Below are 20,977 nucleotides of genomic sequence, written 5' to 3'. Positions count from 1 at the left end.
TACGTTCTAAAATGTCTTTAAGAAGTAAAAAAGTAAAACTGCTTTTTTGTGACTTATCCATCCTCTCACTTTTGCCCCATGTCGTTTTTTTTTTTTTTTTTTTACATTCTTATCATTAGACATCACTGGCTACAGAGTGACATGCGCTCCCACCAATGGACAGCAAGGAAACAGTGTGGAAGAGTTTGTGGAGCCGGAGAAGAACTCCTGCACCCTGGAGAACCTCAGCCCGGGAGTGGAGTACAACATCAGCGTTTTTACTGTGAAGGACGATATGGAGAGCACTCCTGTATCAACGATTGTTACACCAGGTGAGTGACGGGTCAAATTAGAATCATTCGAGATGATATGGCATTGACAATCAAAAGGGTTACATGTTTAATACGTATAACAGATACTAATGCTGCCATGTTAACAGTGATGCTCTAACCTAGCATACCCTGCTAAGCTAGACCAAGACTGTTTTACATCACTAATGCTATGTTGCCTTTGTATATATTAAGGTGCATCAATGGACACGCTTCATTGAATAACATTTGAAGTCTAACTAGATGTTAATATATAGCATGAAAAGCAACCTTGCATTATGCCTTCCATCTGTGTGATATTTAAATATCTCACCTAACTGGAAGTCGACAACACATGTTTCTTGCCCTAACATCTGCTCCTCTCTTTTTCTTTGCTGGTTCCTCTCTCTGGCCCTTGTGTCCACCTCCTTTCTTTTCCTCCTGCCTTCGCCTTTGTTTGTTTGGTGTTTTTGTTGTCTTCTCCGCTCTCTCTTTCTTTCTTCCTCTCTCTCTCTCTCTCTCTCTCTCCCCTACACCCTTTCCCTCCGATTCTCTCCTTCACCTCCCCACCAGACGTCCCACAGCTCACAGACCTCAGCTTCAAGGATGTAAGCGACACAACTATTAGCCTCCGCTGGTCCCCGCTCAACACCACAGCCATCACAGGTTACAAGATCACAGTGGTGGCGGCCGGCGAGAGTGTGCCCATCTTTGAGGACATGGTTCTGCGAACAACTGGTGAATATAAAGTGTACGGTCTGGAACCTGGAATCGACTACGAGTTCAGTGTGATCACTGTGACGGAGAACGGAGAGAGCAAGCCAACCACCCTCATTCAGCAGACATGTAAGATCCATGTTTCCACTGAGCCGAAAAGATTACATTCATTACTTAAATCACTAACAGTGCCTGAATCTTTCTCTAATAAATAAGAACAAACTGTCAAAAAACGATCCTTTACGTAAACAGCATCATTTACAGTGCCTGCGATGGGAGTTACAAATCATGTGCTGAGAGATGATATAATCTAATAAGGTTCCTAATAACTTTAAGACATAGCTCTTTAAAGCAACCCTCTCTACGTTGCTGATGTAATTGCCCTGCATGCTGTGTTGTTAGTTTAATAATCCTGCCTGTGTGTGTGTGTGTGTGTGTGTGCAGAACATCTGGTTTTGGTTAAGTGGGTTGAGGATCATTTTGCCCCCCACCACAAACACTGCTTGTTCTCTCTCTTTAAAGATGTTGTTAAACTTTAGACACGTTATTCACACTGACGTGCACATTGAACACTGATTTCCCCCTTTTAAGGATAAAGAATTCACACCATCAGCTTTTGTTGCCTTTATTATTTTCTCTATCTCTTTCTAAATAGCTTTTCATATTTTTCTCCTCACCATTTTTACAATTATTACGTGGAACATGACCTTTAAATTACTTTCTGAATTAAGCTTCTATCTTTTCCTTATAGCCGTACCAGCACCTACTGATTTGGGCTTTGGCCAGGTTGGGCCAGACAGTATTGAAGTCACCTGGGTCTCTCCCCAAGTCCCTAATGCCGCTGACATCAACAGCTACCTCATCAGGTACAACAAGACACCGCAATGTTTTTAAAGCCTAGTATTTCTGGTTCGGATGCTCTGTGGGATAAACAACAAATACAAAAACAACTCCTGTGTTGTTTGTCTTCTTATTCAGGTATCATCCCATTGATGATGAAGATGACCTTACAGAAACCAGTGCAGGAGGCAAAAGTAACAATGTGGTGCTAAGGAGTAAGTTACATCCAAAAAAAAAAAAAGGATACCAACAACTACCAGACACACACAAAAACAGCCTTTGTAATTAAATACATTTCTTGTCCACAGACCTTCTGCCTGACACAGAGTATCTGGTGAGCGTGGTGTGTGTTTATGAGCAGAGAGAGAGCTCACCCGTCGTTGGCACCCAGAAAACAGGTGAGTCTTAATTGCTGTACTTTAAAAACAGGGGGATAACAGTTTTTGAATGGCTACCTTGGCCTCTTTTTAGGGGCATTGATTGCTATGAAATTAATTATATAGGCCATGTTTTAAAATAATTGATCAAAAAAGACTTTGACCTGGAACTTCATGCGTCCCTTTCTGTGTCCCTCATCCTCCTTCAGCCATGGACTCACCAGTTGGCATGCGTTTCTCTGAGATCTTCACCAACTCCTTTACCATCCACTGGCTCGCTCCCCAGAGCAAAATCACCGGTTACCGTATCCGTTACCAGATGGTCAGTGGTGGGAGGGCCAAGGACGAGAGGCTGCCCCCATCCAGGAACCACTTCACCCTGACAGGACTGACAGCAGACACAGAGTACCTAGTAAACATCTATGCAGTGAACCGGGTACAGGAGAGCCTGCCACTCAGTGGAACACAGAAGACGAGTATGAAATCCCAATTTAATATTTGATTTTATCCAGATACTCTCCATGTTATCATCATTATCATCATGTTGTTTATTTATTTTTTCCCTTTCTCTCCAGTCTCTGATGCTCCCACAGACCTGGAAGTGCTAGACTCCTCCCCCACCAGCATCACTGTCCGCTGGGATGCCCCACCTGTCACAGTGCGCTACTACAGAATCACACATGGAGAGATCGGTGAGCTTGTTTCCTGAAAGTACAGATAAAAAAAAGTATGTTTGGTTTCAGGTCTTTAAGTTCTAGTTTGTATTTTCTAATCTTTTAGTTTTTTACTTATTGTGTAATTGATAATGGAATAAAGATAACTGAAATCTTTTAAGAGACTATTCCAGGTCTCTTTTATTTTGGTATCAGTGTCTCTAACATTTATAACATTGTCTGTTTTTATCCAGGAGGTCACAGTAATCCTAAGGAGTTCACAGTGCCTGGCTCTCAGTCCACTGCTACCATCACTAACCTGAAGCCCGGCACTGATTACAATGTCACTGTCTACGCTGTGACTGGTAGAGGAGACAGCCCTGCATCAAGCACTCCAATCTATGTCATTCACAGGACAGGTACACATATTCATACACACTCCCCAGGAGGCTCAAGTCACTCAGTCGCCCTTATAAAGTCATTGCTCTTTCTCCTATTCAACTCTCCGTCCCTCCTTTTCCAGGAGTCGACTCTCCGTCTGAAATGGAAGTGATGGAAGTGAAAGACAACAGTGTCACAGTGAGGTGGAGCCCTGCCCAGGGTCCAATCAAAGGATACAGGGTGACTGGGGTCCCAAGAAATGGACAGGGACCTTCCTTCACTGAAGTGGTGGCTCCAGGTATTGCATCAATCTAAACTTCCTCATGGGTTTTGTTGATAATGCTTGGTTAGATGTAAATGTCTGTTTTCTTCCTTTATCCCAATGTTCATATCCTGTTCCTTCTCTATTCCAGATCAGACAGAAATTACTTTCTCAGGACTGATGCCAACAGTCGAGTATGTTTTGAGTGTGTATGCTCTTGGACAAGATGGAGAGAGCTCTCCAATGGTTGTGAATGCTTTAACAAGTAAGGGTTTTCACTTTCTAGAGATAGACTTTTGTGAAAAATGTTTCTTACTCTCAGAAAAAAAAATGAAACATACTCATCCAACTCCACTACCTTGCAACCCTTCTCATCACTTGTTTTAGATGTAGACCATCCTAAGGACCTGACCTTCTCAGACATCGACTCCACCTCACTGAGAATCAGCTGGGACAGTCCTGAGGGAATCGTCACTTCTTACAGGGTCTTCTATTCAAGTCCAGAGGAGGGTGAGAGAGAGCTGCGCCCTGCTCCCCGAGGAGATGCTGAGTCCACTGTCATCTATGGTCTACAACCCGGCACTGAATACACTGTGAAGGTTATCGCTCTGCATGATGACACAGCCAGCACACCACTTGTTGCTACACAAGCTACAGGTAAAGAAGACAGATTCTTTTATAGTAACCGCTTTGGCGCAGACATGAAAGTGAAAGATAAAGTTTAGAAACCAAATTGTATCCCTCTAACCCTCTTCTTTAAATTATGTCCCCCCCCCCCCCCCCCCCAGCCATCTCACCCCCCACCAACCTCAAGTTCTCTCAGGTCGGCCCCACATTTTTCACTATGAGCTGGTCGGTGCCAGGCCAGGAAAACCGTCTAACAGGGCTAACTGGCCTCACAGGCTACCGTGTGGTGGTGAACCCAAAGGACAAAAGCGGCCCTACCAAGGAGATTAACTTGGCCCCGGACACCACACAGGCACACATCTCAGGACTTATGGTGAGTAGGGGTCTGGTGAGAGTGGTAGAAAGTCCCTAGTTGTCCAGCCTCACTTCTACATTTAAAGCAGTTTTCACCAAGTTTAAAGGTTGATTTTTACCAGGCTGGTATCTCTTCATTTTCTGAAGGAAACATTTGGATACTGTTTTGGTAAATTGTGGATGTCACTGGGTTAATTTTGAGCACTAGATAGATAAATGGAAAAATAAGGAAATTGGAAAATAGTGCAGTAACAAACACAAACACATGGAGAGGCACACCCACTCTGTGATTATAACTCACAGATAAAATGTAATAAACAGGCGGATTCATGCCTGTGGGCAGTGTGGGTCCACAAGCATAAACATGCAAGAACAGTTGTGATTTCTGCAGCTGCCAGTATAATTAAACTCAGTCCCATGGAGACTGAGCAACACTGAGAGAGACTCAAGTCTTTGTTTGTGTTTTTTGTCTCTCTTGCCTCCCGAAGGTTGCAACTAACTATGAAGTCCATGTTTATGCCTTGAAGAACTCTCTAACCAGCAGGCCAGTCCAAGGAGAAGTCACCACCCTGGAGAGTGAGTCTCTAAAACAATCAGATTGCTTAGTTTCGATGCGTGAAACACAGACAGTTACATTTTTTTTTTAAAGGCAGTTCTTGTGTTTGCAAAAAAAAGTCACTCTTGTGTTTATCCCATCTTTGAAATATAATCACCTTGGTTTTTGTTTCTTCTCTTCCTTTTGGTTCTATCTTTCAAAATCTACCTGAAGATATCAGCCCCCCTCGCCGTGTTCGTATCTCAGACGTCAATGACTCTTCCATCGCCCTGACCTGGCGCTCCAAGACAGAAACCATCTCTGGCTTCCTGGTTGAGGCCTCGCCCACTTCTTCCTCATCAGACTACATACCCATTCAGAAGACCATCGGCCCTGACTCACGTTCATATGCTATCACAGGTACAAAGACATGAGACTGTGCGACAATCACAACATCAGATGCTTATTTTAACAACAGTCCATAATTAATATGTGACTCTCTTCATTTAAGGTTTGGAGCCAGGCACTAATTACAAGATCACCATCTATACACTGAAAGGCAATGGACGCAGCGCACCTTTCACACTCACTGCCACCACAGGTAACCATTCATCTGTGCTCTGCTGTGTCAGTCCAGAGATATACATAACAAGAGTCGGACATCATGAGAGCTCTTGCTTTGGCAAGATTCAAAGATATGTCAAGTGTGTAGTTATATAAATAAATCTATATTAAAAGGAATTTATTGAAGTAAATAAGTGAACATGCATTTTTATCCCCTCTGTTGTCACCCTTACATCAACAAACCAGTGTTTGAGTGTGTTGGAGATGTTATACAATGCTTTAATATTAGCTGTAATTAGCATGATTATTTATAAACACGTTTTTTTTCTTTCCAATAATGCAGCTTAAAATATTATACTTTTTTGTGACTTTTGATTACCTTCTGAATTGCCTTATCTCTTTCAGCCAAACCAGTGGTCATCCCTCCCACCGATATCCGCTTCACCTCCCTGAACCCGAATAGCATTTCATTCACCTGGGAGCCTTCACGCAGCCCGGGAGTTACAGGGTATTACGTCACCTATGAAGAAGCTGGAGGTCTGCCTCGTGAACTGACACCTAGACCCCATGCAGGCCAGAGCTACGCCATTATTAATGGTGAGTTCAGTCAGTGGTTGAGATAAGCTGTGCACTGTAAAATATATGTTTTTTCAATGTATGAAAAAATACATGTTAATCATGAAAATGTGGTGTGTGCTGTTACAGGTTTGAAACCGGGAACAGAGTACGTCATTAAGATCGTTGCCCTGCAGAATACCTTGAGAAGCACACCTCTTGTGGGCAAAGCCAGAACACGTAAGTACACATATCATCCACATTTGCAGATGAATGACTTGTTAAAACTTCAGATTTTTAACTTTGACGACATTTTTGTTGAATCATTAACAATCAAACAATGTCAGAAGACACTTTGGAGAAACCGGGCACACAAGTAAAATGTACTGCATAATGTTTGGGACTGTTCTCTGCTGCCCTCTGCTGGCTGCTGTAACTCATAACAAAGAAGAGTCATCTCTTCATCTACATTCCTCCAGACTAAACACTGATGTTAAAATGTGTGAAGGCCCTCATGGAGTTGGGTAACCATCATGGGCTGCAGTTAAACTACTGGAATCTAAAACCACAAATTACATGTTTCTTAATGGCACAACCCTAGCCAGTTAACACAAGCCATTTGACTATTTAGAACAAATCAACTTTTTTGATCAGACCCATTTTAACAGACTCCATTAAAATTAATTCAACCAGTTTGGCTACAAAAATAACAACACATTAATCTGTTTTGGAAGCCACAATTTGTATGGATTTACATGATGCACTTTTCCCCTAAGAAAATATTTTCTCAGTTACCAATTTACTTTTTTCCTTTGTGGGAAAAAAAAGAGATAACTGGAATGGGATGGGCATGTTGAAAGGTTTCCTGTTTTTTGAGGGGCACAATGGAAACTCAGCCATCCTGTATTTATCTACTTACATTTCCACTCTTTGATGTGTGCATTTGCTTTGCCTTGCTTGCGTCTAACAGCGAGCATCCATGTGTGTTTTCTCAGAGCTAACTACAGATCTATTGGTGCCAAAGCTGCCAGAGCTTCCAGTCCCTCACAGACCAAGCACTGATATCTTGGATGTTCCTGAATCCTACAATGACCAAATGTAAGAATCTGCATCAAACTAGAATTATTTAAAAAAAACTTGTCCGCCTTTTTTTCTATGGTTTTTCCATTTGTATAAATCATTCTTCTTTTTCCTCCATCCCTTTCTCTTTCTGCGACCAGTTTCGACTCTAACCAAGTTCACTTGGCTGGTACCAGTGGCCAGAACCAACCAGGCCAACAAGGTCAGCACATCTATACAGAGTACCAGAGCCTGGGCCCCAATAACGGACTCAACGGCCCCTACAGTGGACCTAAAGAGGGCCAGAGACCAACTCTCAGAGAACCCCTCATCTATATTCCTGTAGCAGGCCCTGATGGAAACAGAGTACCATTGGTCAAGGTGTGTGTCCTTTGGATTGGATTGTTATGAGTTTAATACCTAATGTAAACATACGCTCAACAGCATCTGATAAATAAGTTGTTAATTCTTTATCACAGTGTTTAATTTATAAGGGTTTTCTCTCTGCTGTATGTTTAAATCTGTAGGTGAGCGAGGGTCCTCTACCAGGTCTTGCATTTGGTTTCCCTGACAACGAAACAGACATGCCCCAAGAAGCGCAGACTGTCACCACCATCTCATGGCAACCCATTCCTCAGACCTCAGAGTATGAGGTGTCCTGTAATCCCATCACACACCTGGAGGAGAGGGGCTTCCAGGTACACACATACACAGCTACACACACATTGTGAGTACTCCAAGTGGGAGGAACGCTCACTAACTTTCCCTTTCTCCACATAGATGCGTCTTCCTGGCACTTCTAACAGTGCAACGCTCATTGGATTGACGTCTGGAGCTTCCTATAATGTTGTAGTAGAGGCCATGAGGGGCACGGCTAAAGAGAAGGTTTTGGAAGAAGTCGTGACAGTCGGCAATGCCGGTACAGTAGCACCCACTAACTTAACTTTGACATGCATTGAATTGTATCATATATGACACATGTTCTCATGTTAGCACAGGGTTAACAACAACCATTAGCGCTATTTTAAACATTTTTTTTCTCCGCTCCCTTAGTTCCAGGTGACCTCCCCGTTACGCCCAGCCAGGATGTGTGTTTCGACACATTCACACAAACCTACCACGAGGTGGGCTCCGAGTGGGAGCGCATGTCTGAGACAGGCTTCAAGCTGTGGTGCCGCTGCCTGGGGCTGCGCAGTGGCCATTTTAGGTGTGATTCATCCAGTGAGTGGCTTATTAACACCATCCCAGCATGCTTTGCATTCACCATGGAATTAGAAATCGAATGATTCTATGTGATTAATTTAAGAGGAATTTATAAGAGGAGATTGTACCACAAGCACGTTCAATTTCAAGACTTATTACAGTTATGAAGACCACAAAAATGAAAACATTGTTCATTATAATCATTATAAATTCCTTTTGCTGCATTTTAAAGCCATAGAATTATACAGTGTGTGTTCTATGTGCAGCAAATCACTGTAAAGGACATTACTGGCATGGGCAGCCTCGGGAATGATAACTGGATAATTTACAGTAAAAGAAAAAAGTCTACACAAAGTTATCTGTGCTTTGATTTGAATATGATATTTATGATTTTACTTTCATAACTGAACTGAGTGTTCTGCCCATGTTAGTCTCTTAGCTCTGCCTAAGCTAACTAGCCTGCCCCAGTCTCAGTTATTTATTTGTATTGTCCATACAGGTAACAAGGCAATACCAAAAACTGAACTCTGTGCCAATTTGCTTCAGGTTCAAAGAAACCCTTCTCTGTCCTAATCTTTGTATTGTCCCCATCAGGACATTGTTTAAATGATTTCACATTCACCCGGCCATGACTTATCCCAAGGATGAAATCACATGATGTTATTTAATAATATACTTTGTAAAGGCAGATGAAGGCCTGTTTGTGCTCCTCTCTACCTTCACTAATGATTAACTGTTAAATATCTCTCTATCTCTCCTCCATACTCTTATTCTCCTCACACTTTGTTCTCCCCTTGTTTGTCATTTCAATCCCACCTCTTCCTTCTTGCCACCATTGTGCATTTCTTCATTCCTTTTCCTCTGCCTGTCTTTGCGTTCTCTTTTGCCCTCCATACTTCTTCTCCCTCCTCCAGAATGGTGTCATGACAACGGTAATAACTACCGTATCGGTGAGAAGTGGGATCGCCAAGCCGAGAATGGTCACATGATGAGCTGCACCTGTCTGGGCAATGGCAAGGGAGAATTCAAATGTGAACCCCGTAAGTACTGAATGGTGCACCCACATGCACAACAAGACCTGTACACGGACGTCCGGCTTACTGCAATTTGACACTGGTTGACTTTGTTTTATTTGGATTAGTCTATAGAATAAATCATTACATTGCCCATAAATACTGTGTCTGTTCTGTTATGAATTGAGAATACATGAAATATAATGTGAAAATTGTGTTATGTAACTCCCCCCCTTCAGATGAGTCAACATGTTATGACGATGGGAAAATGTACCAGGTGGGGAACCAGTGGCAGAAGGAATACCTGGGTGCCATATGTACATGTACCTGCTATGGAGGACAACAGGTGTGTAACACTTTTTGTGTGTGTGCAGTACATACAAACCCATGCTATTTTTTTAAAAATTCATTGATAATGCTAAAGGGTACAAGTGTTACTCATTCTTGGAGTGCCCTCTTCTCTATGTGTGTTTGCCTTAACTCAGATCTGTACTTCCACAACAGAAACCTTGTGATCAGACTTCAGAGTTTTTGTTGGTATGCGTCCTTTAATGTATTTCTCCTCCTCTTCAGGGCTGGCGTTGTGAGAACTGCAGAAGGCCTGGAGTGCACACAGATTTGGACGCTGACCTCCTTCATCCAGTCAGTCCTGATGTCTTTGACCGGTACAGAGAAAACGCTCTGCGCAAACTGGTCAGTATCTCACAAAAGAACGTTTACTACTAATCTCTTGCTCCAAAACAAACAGAACAAATAAATGATGTTTTCTGTTTAGCAACAGTTTATTGCTAAACTGGCAATCTTGCATGTTTTCCTTATGATTCCAAAACACTTATCTTATATAATGAAATACCAGTGCAAAGTCATCACGGTATTGTTTTTTATGGCTACTACAACCCTGACAATTCTCCACAGACTAATCTCTTCCCCTCTCCTCTCTACAGAACATTCAGTGTCCGATTGAATGTTTGAGGCCAGAGCTGCTTGCAGATGCCCAGAGCCCCTCAGAGTAGAGAAGAGGGAGTGTGTGTGAAGAAAGACAAAAGTAAAGTTCTTAACAGCATTGCTACCACTTCAAGAAGGAAACCTCCTCCTGTTTTCATTAAAAAGAAGACATCTCCATCAGACGTGTGCCTTGAAGGTTTTACCCTCATCCAAATCTAGGGCCTTAAGACCAGTGTGAGAGATCAGTGGGCATCTATAAGTTTATGGCCACAGTATTTCTCCAACATTCTTTGAAGGGTAATATGAGCGGAAAAGGTATTAGTGGATTGCAATCTGCAACCTCACCACTAGATGGTGACGAAATCTTCACACTGGTCTTTTATTAAAACATTCATACGCCAGCCTCTGTGCCTTATCCAACATCTGTCATGCTTTCTATTTAGCTGTGATCCATTATTCTTCAGTAGACACAGGGATTTCTTCATCCAATCCATTCAGAACACAAATCCTGCTACTTTATCACCTGCCAGTATTGTTGTGTATTGTTACTGTTGCAATGTGACTTTTTCACAATTTAAACATTCCATGACAATTCTCTTCATTTTACAGACAAAACACACCACTCAAAGTATTTCTGCTTTTATGTCATTCTGTTCCCTGATAATAACTGTAGCAATATTTGTTACATTTGCCATGATTATGTCTTTCACTGTGACTTGTACATGTAGTGAGAAAGCTTTTAGGTAATGCATGAATGCATTTTCTGGCTCCTTTTACATTTCCAGATCAGGACAGTGTTGGTTTATTGCAAATGAATTCTTAAGCCATACATTATTTACATTGTTTCCAAAACAGGTTATATTGACTTTGTCTCAGCTTGACTTACCCAGCTTAACTGTCAGAATAAAATAAAGTGGTCAAGCCTGTTTTAATTAAATGTAATGAGCATTCTTTGTAATGCAGCAATACAGTTGTAGAAGCTGTAAAATATTGTTATTGTCCTGCCCGTTTCTCCATAGCAAACGTCCTGCTATATTTATAAAAACAGATCAGTGGCTCACTAAGATTTATCTTTAATCCGAAGAAAATTCAAACCAACAAACTTTTCCTAAACAAATATGAGCACTGTTGGCTAAAAGTAAGAATTGAAACAAAAGAGGCCTTGCTAGCATTATAGCACAGGCACCTGAAGTCACCATGTAGATATGATTATCTGATTATCTGAACTTTTTTTTTAAAAGTTTTAGTTCCTGTTTAAGAAGAAGCTGACTGACCAAAAGACATGTTATTTCAAAATGTATCAGAAAAGTCACATTTTTTTCCAAGTGAAATGCATTTTAAAGCGTAAATGTTTGTAGTTTTTTTTTTTCATTTCCTTTATTTATCCCTTTTTATTCAGGCATTTGTTCAATGCTTTTTGGGGTGTACACTTTATTTTTTGATTCACTTGTTTTTTTATATTGTTGGTGCCAAAATCGGAACTACTGTGGACTGAATCTTTATAATAAACTAAAAAAAAAAAAAAAAAGCCAACTGTTGTCTGTTTTTATGAAAGAAGTTGTTTAATGGAGGGAAACAAATAATGAAACCCTTATCAGAGGACATTTTGTTTACTGCTTATTCATTGAATGTATTCTCACCTTCAACATTTCACCCTGCTGAAACTCCCTCACCACCACACATAAAAATTCTACAGCTTAAATAATCAGGCCAGCAAAAAAAGCTTCTGGTTTCATCCCAACCTCCACTCTCTGAACTGTGCCACCCTGATCAGATGACCACTCTCTGACCCCCTCCACTACTGATTCCATTTACAGCCATCAAGCTGACGGTACAAAGTCCCACTGACCCCGAAAAGAATTTACAAGAAATCCCTTATTCCCTCTACAATAACCTACATGAACAATCTTAAATAGACACTTCACCACACCAGGTTTTTTAATCAGTTGCTATTTTTACAGTCCCGTTTTAAGTGCTATATCATATATTTTAATTGTGCTTTAAAACGAGAATCGTGTGTATTGGCCTACTATTTTAACCGGAAATGTATTTATTACATAAATAAGGCTTTTCGGCATCTAATGTAAATATTACAATCTCTCATTAATTGAAAGGTATGTGCTTTTATTCTGAAAAGCAAAACAGAAACAACCGGAAATCCTTTAAAAAAAAGTATGATGGCATTGTTTCCGGTGAATGTGTTCTTACTTCAGAATAAAATTCAGGAAATTTGTTTTTGAAATGTTCCATACTGAAATAGCGGACTAAAGGTTTTACTCAGAATAATCTGTGTTAGCTATCAGCGCACCTACGACAAATGTGACTTCGTTTGTTTTTTTTGACTGTACTTAAACATTAATAAAATAAATAAATTAAACAATTTAACAAAGCTGACAAAATAATAATAATAAAAAAGACCCTAAGTCACAGTTTACGGTTTTCCACATTGCGCTTCACGTTAGTTGTCCCAAAAAATATTTTAAAAAGTCGAAATACTTTTTAGTGTTATCAGTAATGTGTATTTTTCACATGTTTTTATTTTGAAAAACTCGAAAAAAACTCGAAACGGAAGTCATGTTTGTTTTCTGCAGCTAAGGAAGCTGAAGAGTGAGAAAGAAGTTAGAGAGAAGTGTTGTTAAAATCTCCCGAACACGCGAAAAGATGGAAAACGATTCAATTGACAGTTTAATCCTGAAGCTCCACGATGTCGACGCGGTGAAGTTTGGAGAGTACAAGCTGAAAACTGGCATGATGACACCCATTTACATCGACCTGAGAGTCCTCGTGTCCCACCCAGCTCTCATGAACCAGGTTAGCACGTGCTGTTGTTACCTGGGCGCAGCGTGAACTTTTAATGATATAATGAGTCTTACGTATGTTACAGACTGCTTATACATTATTTAAATATGTCATTTTTAACAATCTAGTTTTAATATGAGTTTGAAATTGACAATATCTTCTCTACGCCCCCTTTTACGTAAAGGGAAGTACATTTAATGTAATACTTCCACTTTCTGAAGTTTCGACAGGCAAGTTAAAAAACACCACTTGACCCAATTTCAACAACATTGAAGATGACCGTCTTTGTTTAGACAAGCATGTTAGTTTCACTTCCATACAGTGTACAGTTTAAACATTATCATCTTGTGCAGGTTAATCCGAAGTGAAGGACTTTCATGTACCTTTTTTTTTTTTTCATCATGCATGCAACACATACACCACTGCCAATTCAACACTTTCCCCCTTTTTCTGCTTCAGCTTTTTTTTGTTGTTGTGCTTTGTTTGCAGGTGTCTGCTCTTATCTACCAGCGTGTGCAAGAGGAGGAGCTGCAGTTTGACAATGTGTGTGGGGTTCCATACACAGCTCTGCCTTTGGCCACAATCATCTGTTCCAGACATGAGCTGCCCATGCTCATCAGGCGGAAGGAGGCTAAGGACTATGGTGGGTGGGTGCCTGGATGGCTTGAACCTCACAGACACCAAAAGAAAGACAGTTTTTTTTTTTTTATTTGTATTGCACTTAAATGTGTCCCATTCTCTAACACAATCTTTTATCTGTATCGGTTTTTGTTTAGAGACCCAGTCAAAAAACAATATTTTCTTAAAATATGACAAAATATTTAGGACTTTAGCTGTTATTATAACTTTATGTACTTTATTGGGGAGGTGCTGCTGCTCCTCTCTTTGGCTTTCAATGTTTACTTATGGCACAGTTCGGGTGGCACTTCTTTCAGTGATGATATAGCCGGTGTTTACTCTCAACTGTCAAAGGCAAACACCCTCCTAATTCACATTATTGAAAGTAGGAAAACACAGTCTCCGTCCCATGTTTAAGAGTTGAATTGTTTTTTCTTTATGTCACACATAGCTGTAGATAAGGGCATCGTTCCTTCTTATATACTAGTTTTTTTGTCATAGTGTACCTACAATAAAGCTTTTGAATTACTAAAGATTCCTATTGCTCTAAAAAGTGGACTAGACAACTCTAGAAAATCATTGTAGTTATCCAAGTGGACTCTCTCACTCTACAGATGTGACTGAAGCATCCATGTACATCTGCTGTGGGGAGAAACGTTTGCTCCACTTGGAGAAAGTTGTGTCTATAATATGCACTGTCCTTGTGTTAACCCTGTTAGGAACCAAGCGTCTGGTGGAGGGCTCGTTTCGGGAGGGGGATATATGTCTGATCATTGAGGACACGGTGACCAGTGGCACCAGCATCCTGGAGACTGCTGAAGTCCTCTACGGCGGGGGGCTGAAGGTGAAGTATTAAAAAAGAATGACAGCAGGGATGATCATTTAACATGAATGTATTTTGTTTGATTGAGTAAAGGTTAAGTCAAGTAGTAACGACCGATAACAGCAATACAGGAGTGCTTTCATTACATCAACCATATGAAACCCTTTCCCCAGTGGTTTTGATTATTGTTACCCGTTCAAGGTGACAGATGCTGTTGTCCTAATGGACAGAGAGCAGGGCGGCGTGGATTATTTGGCTTCTAAAGGGATCAAACTTCATCCAATCATCTCCATGTTCAAGCTGCTCAATGTGCTGCTGGCAGCCAATCGCATTGACGCCCAAACCGCCCAGAGTGTCCGCAAGTTTATCTTGGACAACAACACTTTCAGGTACTGGAGAGTCAGGGTTAGTGGAGTGTTTGAATACAGATGTACAGTAACAGTTACCAAGACACATTCACAACTTGCCTCTTTCAGCCCCAAAGGGGAAAACGGGAATGGTGTTCCTGCTGTCAAGAAGCCATGTTTGGATCAGACGATGGAGCTGAGCTATGGCGACAGGGCCAAACTACCAGGCATGTAGTCGTCCATCTCGGCCAACACTAGAATGGTGTACTGTAAATCAAATTGACAATGTTTAAAAATGTGGACTAATTTTAGAACTGTTGAAGGATTTATGGAATCATTCCTGACTAAAGCCTGGCTCACACTACAGGGATTCTAAAAATCCTACCCGACTTTGAAATCGGGTGGCATCACACACACAGAGAGAATCTCAACAGATATTCTCCTCCATTATCTCAAACATGCTCACACTGAAATATATGAAAATAATGGCACATCACATCTTACAGGATTTTACTAAAATGATTAGCTAAGGCTTTAACTCAGTAGAATGCCAAATAGAGCAACAAGAAATTCAGCCAGTCTCACAGATGACTGGAGTAGATCCTGAAGTATGTACTAATTCATAAATAGACTTTGAATCCATGAATCAATTAATCCAGAATCGTTTTGAACCGAACATCGATTCTGGATCGAATAGTGACCCCAACAATCAGAATGGAATCATGAGACACCAAAGATTCCCAGCCCTAGTCACATTCATTTCAGTTGTCCAGCACACCTGTGTGGGGTGAATCTTGTCGCTGGTCGCCACCTATCACTGTCCTCCCTGGCCTCTCGCGGTTATTTTAGTCACGCACGACTTCCACCAGACCCTTTCATGACTGAATGGTCAAGATCTTAAAATCCTAAATATCAAACATGTTTGATATGAATTGGGGTGTCCAAGACACTTTCAGAGCAGAAAAGGGACGTTAAGTTTGAGTTATTTTACCCCTCACACTACAAGATAATCTGGGAAGATAATCGGTTCGGGGCAGCATTTAGTTGGGAACAACCCCGGGATTGTCGAGTGAGAGGAATTGGACTTCAAATCGGCCCGATTATCCCGCAGTGTGAGCCAGGCTTAACACATTTCACTCTTGCTTCTGTATAATTATTTATGTCAGACTTTTAAACATGTTGTACATTTTATTTTCTAATTTAAGTAGTTGTCAACTTAAACAGTGACTTTCCATTTTTAAATTAAGCTCTTAATCTAGTCCCTCCTTCCTCTTGTCCACAGATGTTCACCCTGTAGCATCTAAGCTGCTGAGCATCATGGAGGAGAAGCAGTCTAACCTTTGTGTGTCCGCTGACGTGACGGTCAGTGAGGAGCTCCTACAGCTGGCTGACTCTCTGGGTCCCAAAATCTGCATGTTGAAAACCCATGTAGACATCCTAGAGGTGGGTGTGAAACAAGTCCGTATATTACTAGAAACATTGTTGTCAGGACAAATCATCTAATGCTTAACTGTTTGTCTTCTCACAGGACTACACTGCTGCGTTCGTCCAGAAACTGCAGGCGGTGGCTGAGAAACACAACTTCATCATCTTTGAAGACCGCAAGTTTGCTGACATTGGGAACACAGTCAAGCGTCAGTATGAAGGTATGAGGATAATACATCTTTTTAAAACATGTTCATTCCAAATCTGGAAATGTCTTAAGTCTGACACACACTTACAGATCTTGAAAATGTGAGAGACCCCACACATGACCACAGATCACAACAGATTTAACAGTGCTGTTCTTACAGTGTGTGGTGTGCAACGAGACGACCAGCTCAGCACACCACACACTAAAAGATTAATCCAAGAGTAAACAAAAATGGCGGACTACGAGAAGGAAGAATTTATGATGTCATGTAACGTTATGATGGTCAAGCTGTTAGCTAGCTGGTACATCCGTTGCGGTCACGATTTCAGTCCAACTCCTTTCCTTGTCAGTTCGATTGCTGTGTGTTTTACAGGACTCGTTGTATAAACACTTGTGTTGATGCCACACCAAGTTGGGCCTCCATTTCTGACGTCCATATAACGTTATGCTATTCATTTGCTGTAGACGTCATGACTGTTTTCGTTGTGCTTCCTGCTTCAGTCACCTTGCTGACCTGATTGTCTATTAAGTAACATTTCAGTCATAAAAATCTGTGTTTCATTAATGGTAGCTTAATATTGTGTTGATGCGTCCATTTTCCAGGTGGTTTGTACCAGATCTCGTCTTGGTCCCACGTAGTGAATGCCCATGCGGTGCCCGGGCCGGGGGTTGTGAAGGGTCTGAGCGCTGTAGGGAAGCCTCTGGGCCGAGGCTGCTTGCTCATAGCACAGATGAGCTCTCAGGGCTCCCTGGCTACGGGAGAATACACAAAGGCTGTGGTAAGCGTGTTTCTGCAGTTTGAGTCAAAGTTAATATATATATCTTGAGGTTACCACTGTACAGTTGTTTATCTCTGTTATCACTGTCTACAGCTGAAGATGGCAGAGGAGCACACAGACTTTGTGATCGGGTTTATCTGTGGCTCTAAGATCTCCAAGAGGCCAGAGTTTATCCACATGACCCCCGGGGTGCAGATACAGGCTGGAGGTACGTTTCACTGAATTTTGATTAGACCCTCTTTAGTGCATGGTTGGTTGATTTCTTTTTTCCTCCTTTTTTTTTTTTTTTAAAGAAAGGTCTTAATTTATGTTTAAAAGTTAATGTTATCCGTTAGACTTTATTAAAAGTTAGATTTAAAATAAATCAGTTGTATTATTACAAACAGGGTAATGTCAGAAACACATCAAGCCTCGGTGGAATTTTGTGGTTTGCAGCACGAGGTGGCAGCTGGCAGCTATCAGTACAAATGACATTTGTTAACAGGGATGAACAAATTGCTATGTCCATGTTTGATGTAAAGCGATTGGGTTCTGGGATTGCATTTCTGTTGATTCGTTCAGATTTGTCTGTCTTCTGCTGCGACCACAACATGCATGTCTGAAGCATTAGTGTGTGGGTCAGAATAGGCAAAAAAAAAAAAAAAAGGTGCCTGCATTTTGCAAAATAAGACCTGTTGCTGTAAGACATCTTTATTTTTGGCCTAATGTTTTTTGGCGTACATTTGCTGAGTCATTTCGAATCTTTTCGATGGACATCTTTGAGCAACAAAATCGTTAACTTGCTGATAGTGTGATTCAGCGATTTGATTTAGGGGAAACATATTCAGGCATATAAGGGAAGAAAAGTAGAGTTTCCCACACAGGCTTTATTTTTGAGAATGTGAAAATCAATAGCTGAGATGAAAGACATTTAACCATTTTTTTTTTCTTCAAATTCAAAATACTGCAAGAGTCAAGGCAACTATGATTGCGGTCACTGTTTAAATGCAATTTAGATTATTTTCAATTCTGTGATTTCTTTTACTTTTATGGGCTCTCTAAATTCAATCTTCAATTTAAAAACTTTATTTGTATAGTTAATAACAAATGTAATCTCCACACACTTTACAAAAAGAGGTTTAGACTGTACTCTGTTATATTATCTACAAAGACACAACATTAATCCACCATGAGCACAGCATTAAGAAACACTGGGCAAAGTTACAATTGCAAGAAGAAAACGTCCTTTTAACAGGCAGACACCAAGAGGAAGGGGCGCTGGATAGCCTAGCGGCTAAGTTGCGCGCTATATGTACAGAGGTTGTAGTCCTCGTTGCAGGCCTTTGCTGCCTGTCATCCCCCCCACTCTCTCCTCCCAACATTTCCTGCCTCTCTTCAGCTGTCCTGACTAATAAAGGTAAAAAGGCCCAAAAATATAACATAAAAAAAAAGAAGAGTCAGACTCATGTAAAACAGCTTTCTGTTAAAATTTGAATGCTTTTGAAAAATGTGTGTTTTAACCCACTCCCTGATTTGTGTTGTGGCTTGTCTTTAACACAAGGAGGAGCTATTGTACAAAATATTGATGCTGTGCCTGCTGTCATTTAGTCCTCCTCCTACAGCTCCCTTTCTCTGTCTCCCCTCCTCTTACAGGTGACGTGTTGGGCCAGCAGTACACCACTCCGGAGGACGTCCTTTACAACAAGGGTTCTGATGTCATCATTGTTGGTCGAGGTATCCTGGAGGCCCCTGATAGGCTGAAGGCCGCTGAGTCATACAGAATGTCAGGCTGGGAGGCTTACACCAACAGACTGAGCAAGGTTGCACAATAGGAGGGAGTTCTGTGCTACTCCATAGAATTTCTTATTCATTATCTCAGCTATACAAACAAGGACCTCTGTGGGGAAAAAACAACTTAATATGCTTTTGTTGCAGTTTTGATGAACACCAGTGGGCACGTAGTAGTAGTAGAATAGATAGAAACATATGTAGACATCACACTGCCGCATCAGAACACACACCTGTTATTACACAATCACACAGTTGACTGACATTTGTTTGGGCCTTCTGGACGGTGTGGGGATCAGACACTTTACTGTTTACAACATTTAATCCTGTCCTGTTAAGACGCTGCTTTGTTCTCATGATTCCCTCCTGAATTACCTAAACCTGAAGTCCACCACTGTGGTACTTCTGTCCAGGTAAAAAAAAAAAAAAAGACTGGGGAGTTTCAGTATTTCAGAGTTGAGTCCTTCTGTCCAACAAGCAGAACTCTCCATAAATAATAAAGATGTGAAAGTCATCTGTGGAGTTTTGGATTAAGGTGGATCGCGAGGTGTTTTCTACCGTTCTTATGCATGCTTTTGTATATTTTCTGAAATGTTCGATCAAGATCTGTGGTACGAATGAGGGGGTGTGGGTGATTATTTCTTTTCTAGTTTTTGTACAATACATTAAATTTCAGGTTATTTTTCAATTTACAAATGGGACTTAAGGTCAACTAAAAACAATGGCATTTGACTCACCTGGTTGATTGCACGTCCTTGCAAATTTGACAAAAACTGTCAACCATCAAAACAGGGATCTGGCTGCTTGAGATTGATTTTGTTTTTCAGCAGCTTGAATTATTGACTATTTGTTCTGTTGTTCAGTGTTCAGTGAGTCCCTCAGGTTTGCAGCTGTGCATGTCACAGCTGTCTTTCTTCAGTCCAATGTGTACCGTCCATATTGTTAAACTCAAAATAAACACTTGTGTTGTTGTTTCTGCACACACGGTCAATGTGAAATGCTCAGTGATACCAGCAAAACCCAGCCACAGGTTGTTCTCCGCTTTAATCGTCTTGTAAAAGTCGCTGGATAAAGGAGCTTTTGTTTAGATAAGACACCTTCAGTTTGTGTCACCTCCCTGAAGAAATAGTCAGAAGTAAACAGTGTTTTCCTGGAGCCATGACAGTTGTGCCGTTACTGCTGGAGAACAGGGACCTCAATGGTGTTACGGTAATAATCAGGGACTTCTGCTTTCTGGTTTAATGGATGAATAGGAAGTGCGTTCTCTTACAGGAACCTCGTTTGGCTTTTTCCTTCCATTTACTTTTCGTCTATATAAAAGAAATGAAATGTCTTTTTGTGATAAGACTGACGTATTTCAATAAATCTTGTATATCAAAAATATGTTTGAGTGTTTCTGATTTAAATGGCTCCAGTTCTATGTATAGGAACATATTATGCAAATGGTAAACAGGTCTGGTACTTATCTAGAAATAGTTGTTTTTTTTTCATTCCACATCCCCTTTAATATCTTTTCATGGATTGTTTTCCGTATCCAAATTGGAAATGAATAAATGTCAATAAACTAACAAACAGTTAAAGTGTGCTGTGTCAAACACAGTAAACTGATCACAGTTATTTTACTGTTAAACAATGAAGTTGGAGAGTTGATTTTCAGGGTTCGTCTGAATACAGGTTTTTGTCTATTTCCATCATGTATACATTTGCAGCACCTTTGCTGTTAATACTGATGTTTTAGCTCTTGGCAGCATTTTGTTTTCATTTGCAGCTCGTTTCTGCAGCTGCATTTGTTTCTGGACTTTTTCCTCATGTTTCTGAATTTGCTGCACGTTTTGCTGG

General features: G+C 40.9%; 3 protein-coding genes across 4 annotated transcripts in view; 2 read left to right on the top strand and 1 right to left on the bottom strand.

The window, feature by feature from the left end:
• Positions 1-11,604, top strand: part of fn1a (fibronectin 1a) — a 31,182-nt gene extending 19,578 nt beyond the window's left edge. Inside the window, exons 24-49 of the mRNA XM_061053770.1 lie at positions 120-311; positions 861-1,133; positions 1,756-1,870; positions 1,983-2,059; positions 2,153-2,242; positions 2,431-2,697; positions 2,797-2,913; positions 3,129-3,293; positions 3,398-3,553; positions 3,669-3,782; positions 3,905-4,174; positions 4,306-4,517; positions 4,987-5,074; positions 5,268-5,453; positions 5,545-5,634; positions 6,003-6,194; positions 6,303-6,392; positions 7,148-7,250; positions 7,373-7,592; positions 7,739-7,909; positions 7,992-8,130; positions 8,265-8,432; positions 9,329-9,454; positions 9,667-9,773; positions 10,001-10,120; positions 10,372-11,604. Of these exons, the coding sequence (XP_060909753.1) occupies positions 120-311; positions 861-1,133; positions 1,756-1,870; positions 1,983-2,059; positions 2,153-2,242; positions 2,431-2,697; positions 2,797-2,913; positions 3,129-3,293; positions 3,398-3,553; positions 3,669-3,782; positions 3,905-4,174; positions 4,306-4,517; positions 4,987-5,074; positions 5,268-5,453; positions 5,545-5,634; positions 6,003-6,194; positions 6,303-6,392; positions 7,148-7,250; positions 7,373-7,592; positions 7,739-7,909; positions 7,992-8,130; positions 8,265-8,432; positions 9,329-9,454; positions 9,667-9,773; positions 10,001-10,120; positions 10,372-10,440 (3,917 nt within the window). The 3' untranslated portion in view covers positions 10,441-11,604. The remainder of the gene's footprint in view (positions 1-119; positions 312-860; positions 1,134-1,755; positions 1,871-1,982; positions 2,060-2,152; positions 2,243-2,430; positions 2,698-2,796; positions 2,914-3,128; positions 3,294-3,397; positions 3,554-3,668; positions 3,783-3,904; positions 4,175-4,305; positions 4,518-4,986; positions 5,075-5,267; positions 5,454-5,544; positions 5,635-6,002; positions 6,195-6,302; positions 6,393-7,147; positions 7,251-7,372; positions 7,593-7,738; positions 7,910-7,991; positions 8,131-8,264; positions 8,433-9,328; positions 9,455-9,666; positions 9,774-10,000; positions 10,121-10,371) is intronic.
• wnt10a (wingless-type MMTV integration site family, member 10a) overlaps positions 1-20,977 on the bottom strand; it is a 200,087-nt gene that overhangs the window by 65,800 nt on the left and 113,310 nt on the right. Inside the window, exon 1 of one of the 2 annotated variants that reach the window (XM_061053773.1) lies at positions 10,137-10,148. The exons of the other annotated variant lie outside the window; for it this stretch is intronic. The gene's annotated coding sequence lies outside the window, so the exon portion shown is untranslated. Of the gene's footprint in view, positions 1-10,136; positions 10,149-20,977 lie in introns of those variants that run through there. 2 annotated transcript variants of the gene reach the window in all.
• Positions 12,958-20,521, top strand: umps (uridine monophosphate synthetase). Its single transcript, XM_061053769.1, has 10 exons — positions 12,958-13,183; positions 13,661-13,814; positions 14,509-14,633; positions 14,814-15,001; positions 15,089-15,186; positions 16,242-16,402; positions 16,488-16,605; positions 17,196-17,371; positions 17,465-17,579; positions 19,004-20,521. The coding sequence occupies exons 1-10, from the start codon at positions 13,034-13,036 to the stop codon at positions 19,180-19,182; spliced, it is 1,464 nt and encodes a 487-aa protein (XP_060909752.1). The 5' UTR covers positions 12,958-13,033; the 3' UTR covers positions 19,183-20,521.

The sequence above is a fragment of the Labrus mixtus genome, chromosome 13 (assembly GCF_963584025.1).
Source record: "Labrus mixtus chromosome 13, fLabMix1.1, whole genome shotgun sequence".
In the NCBI taxonomy this organism is placed as follows: Eukaryota; Metazoa; Chordata; class Actinopteri; order Labriformes; family Labridae; genus Labrus; species Labrus mixtus.
This window is presented reverse-complemented; position numbering and strand designations above follow the sequence as displayed.

Excerpts from the sequence above, each read along its gene's own strand:
- umps (XM_061053769.1), top strand. The coding sequence starts at position 13,034 with ATGGAAAACGATTCAATTGACAGTTTAATCCTGAAGCTCCACGATGTC. Across the intron at positions 13,815-14,508 it reads GAAGGAGGCTAAGGACTATG|GAACCAAGCGTCTGGTGGAG; the intron begins GTGGGTGGGTGC and ends TAACCCTGTTAG. Across the intron at positions 16,403-16,487 it reads CCCATGTAGACATCCTAGAG|GACTACACTGCTGCGTTCGT; the intron begins GTGGGTGTGAAA and ends GTCTTCTCACAG.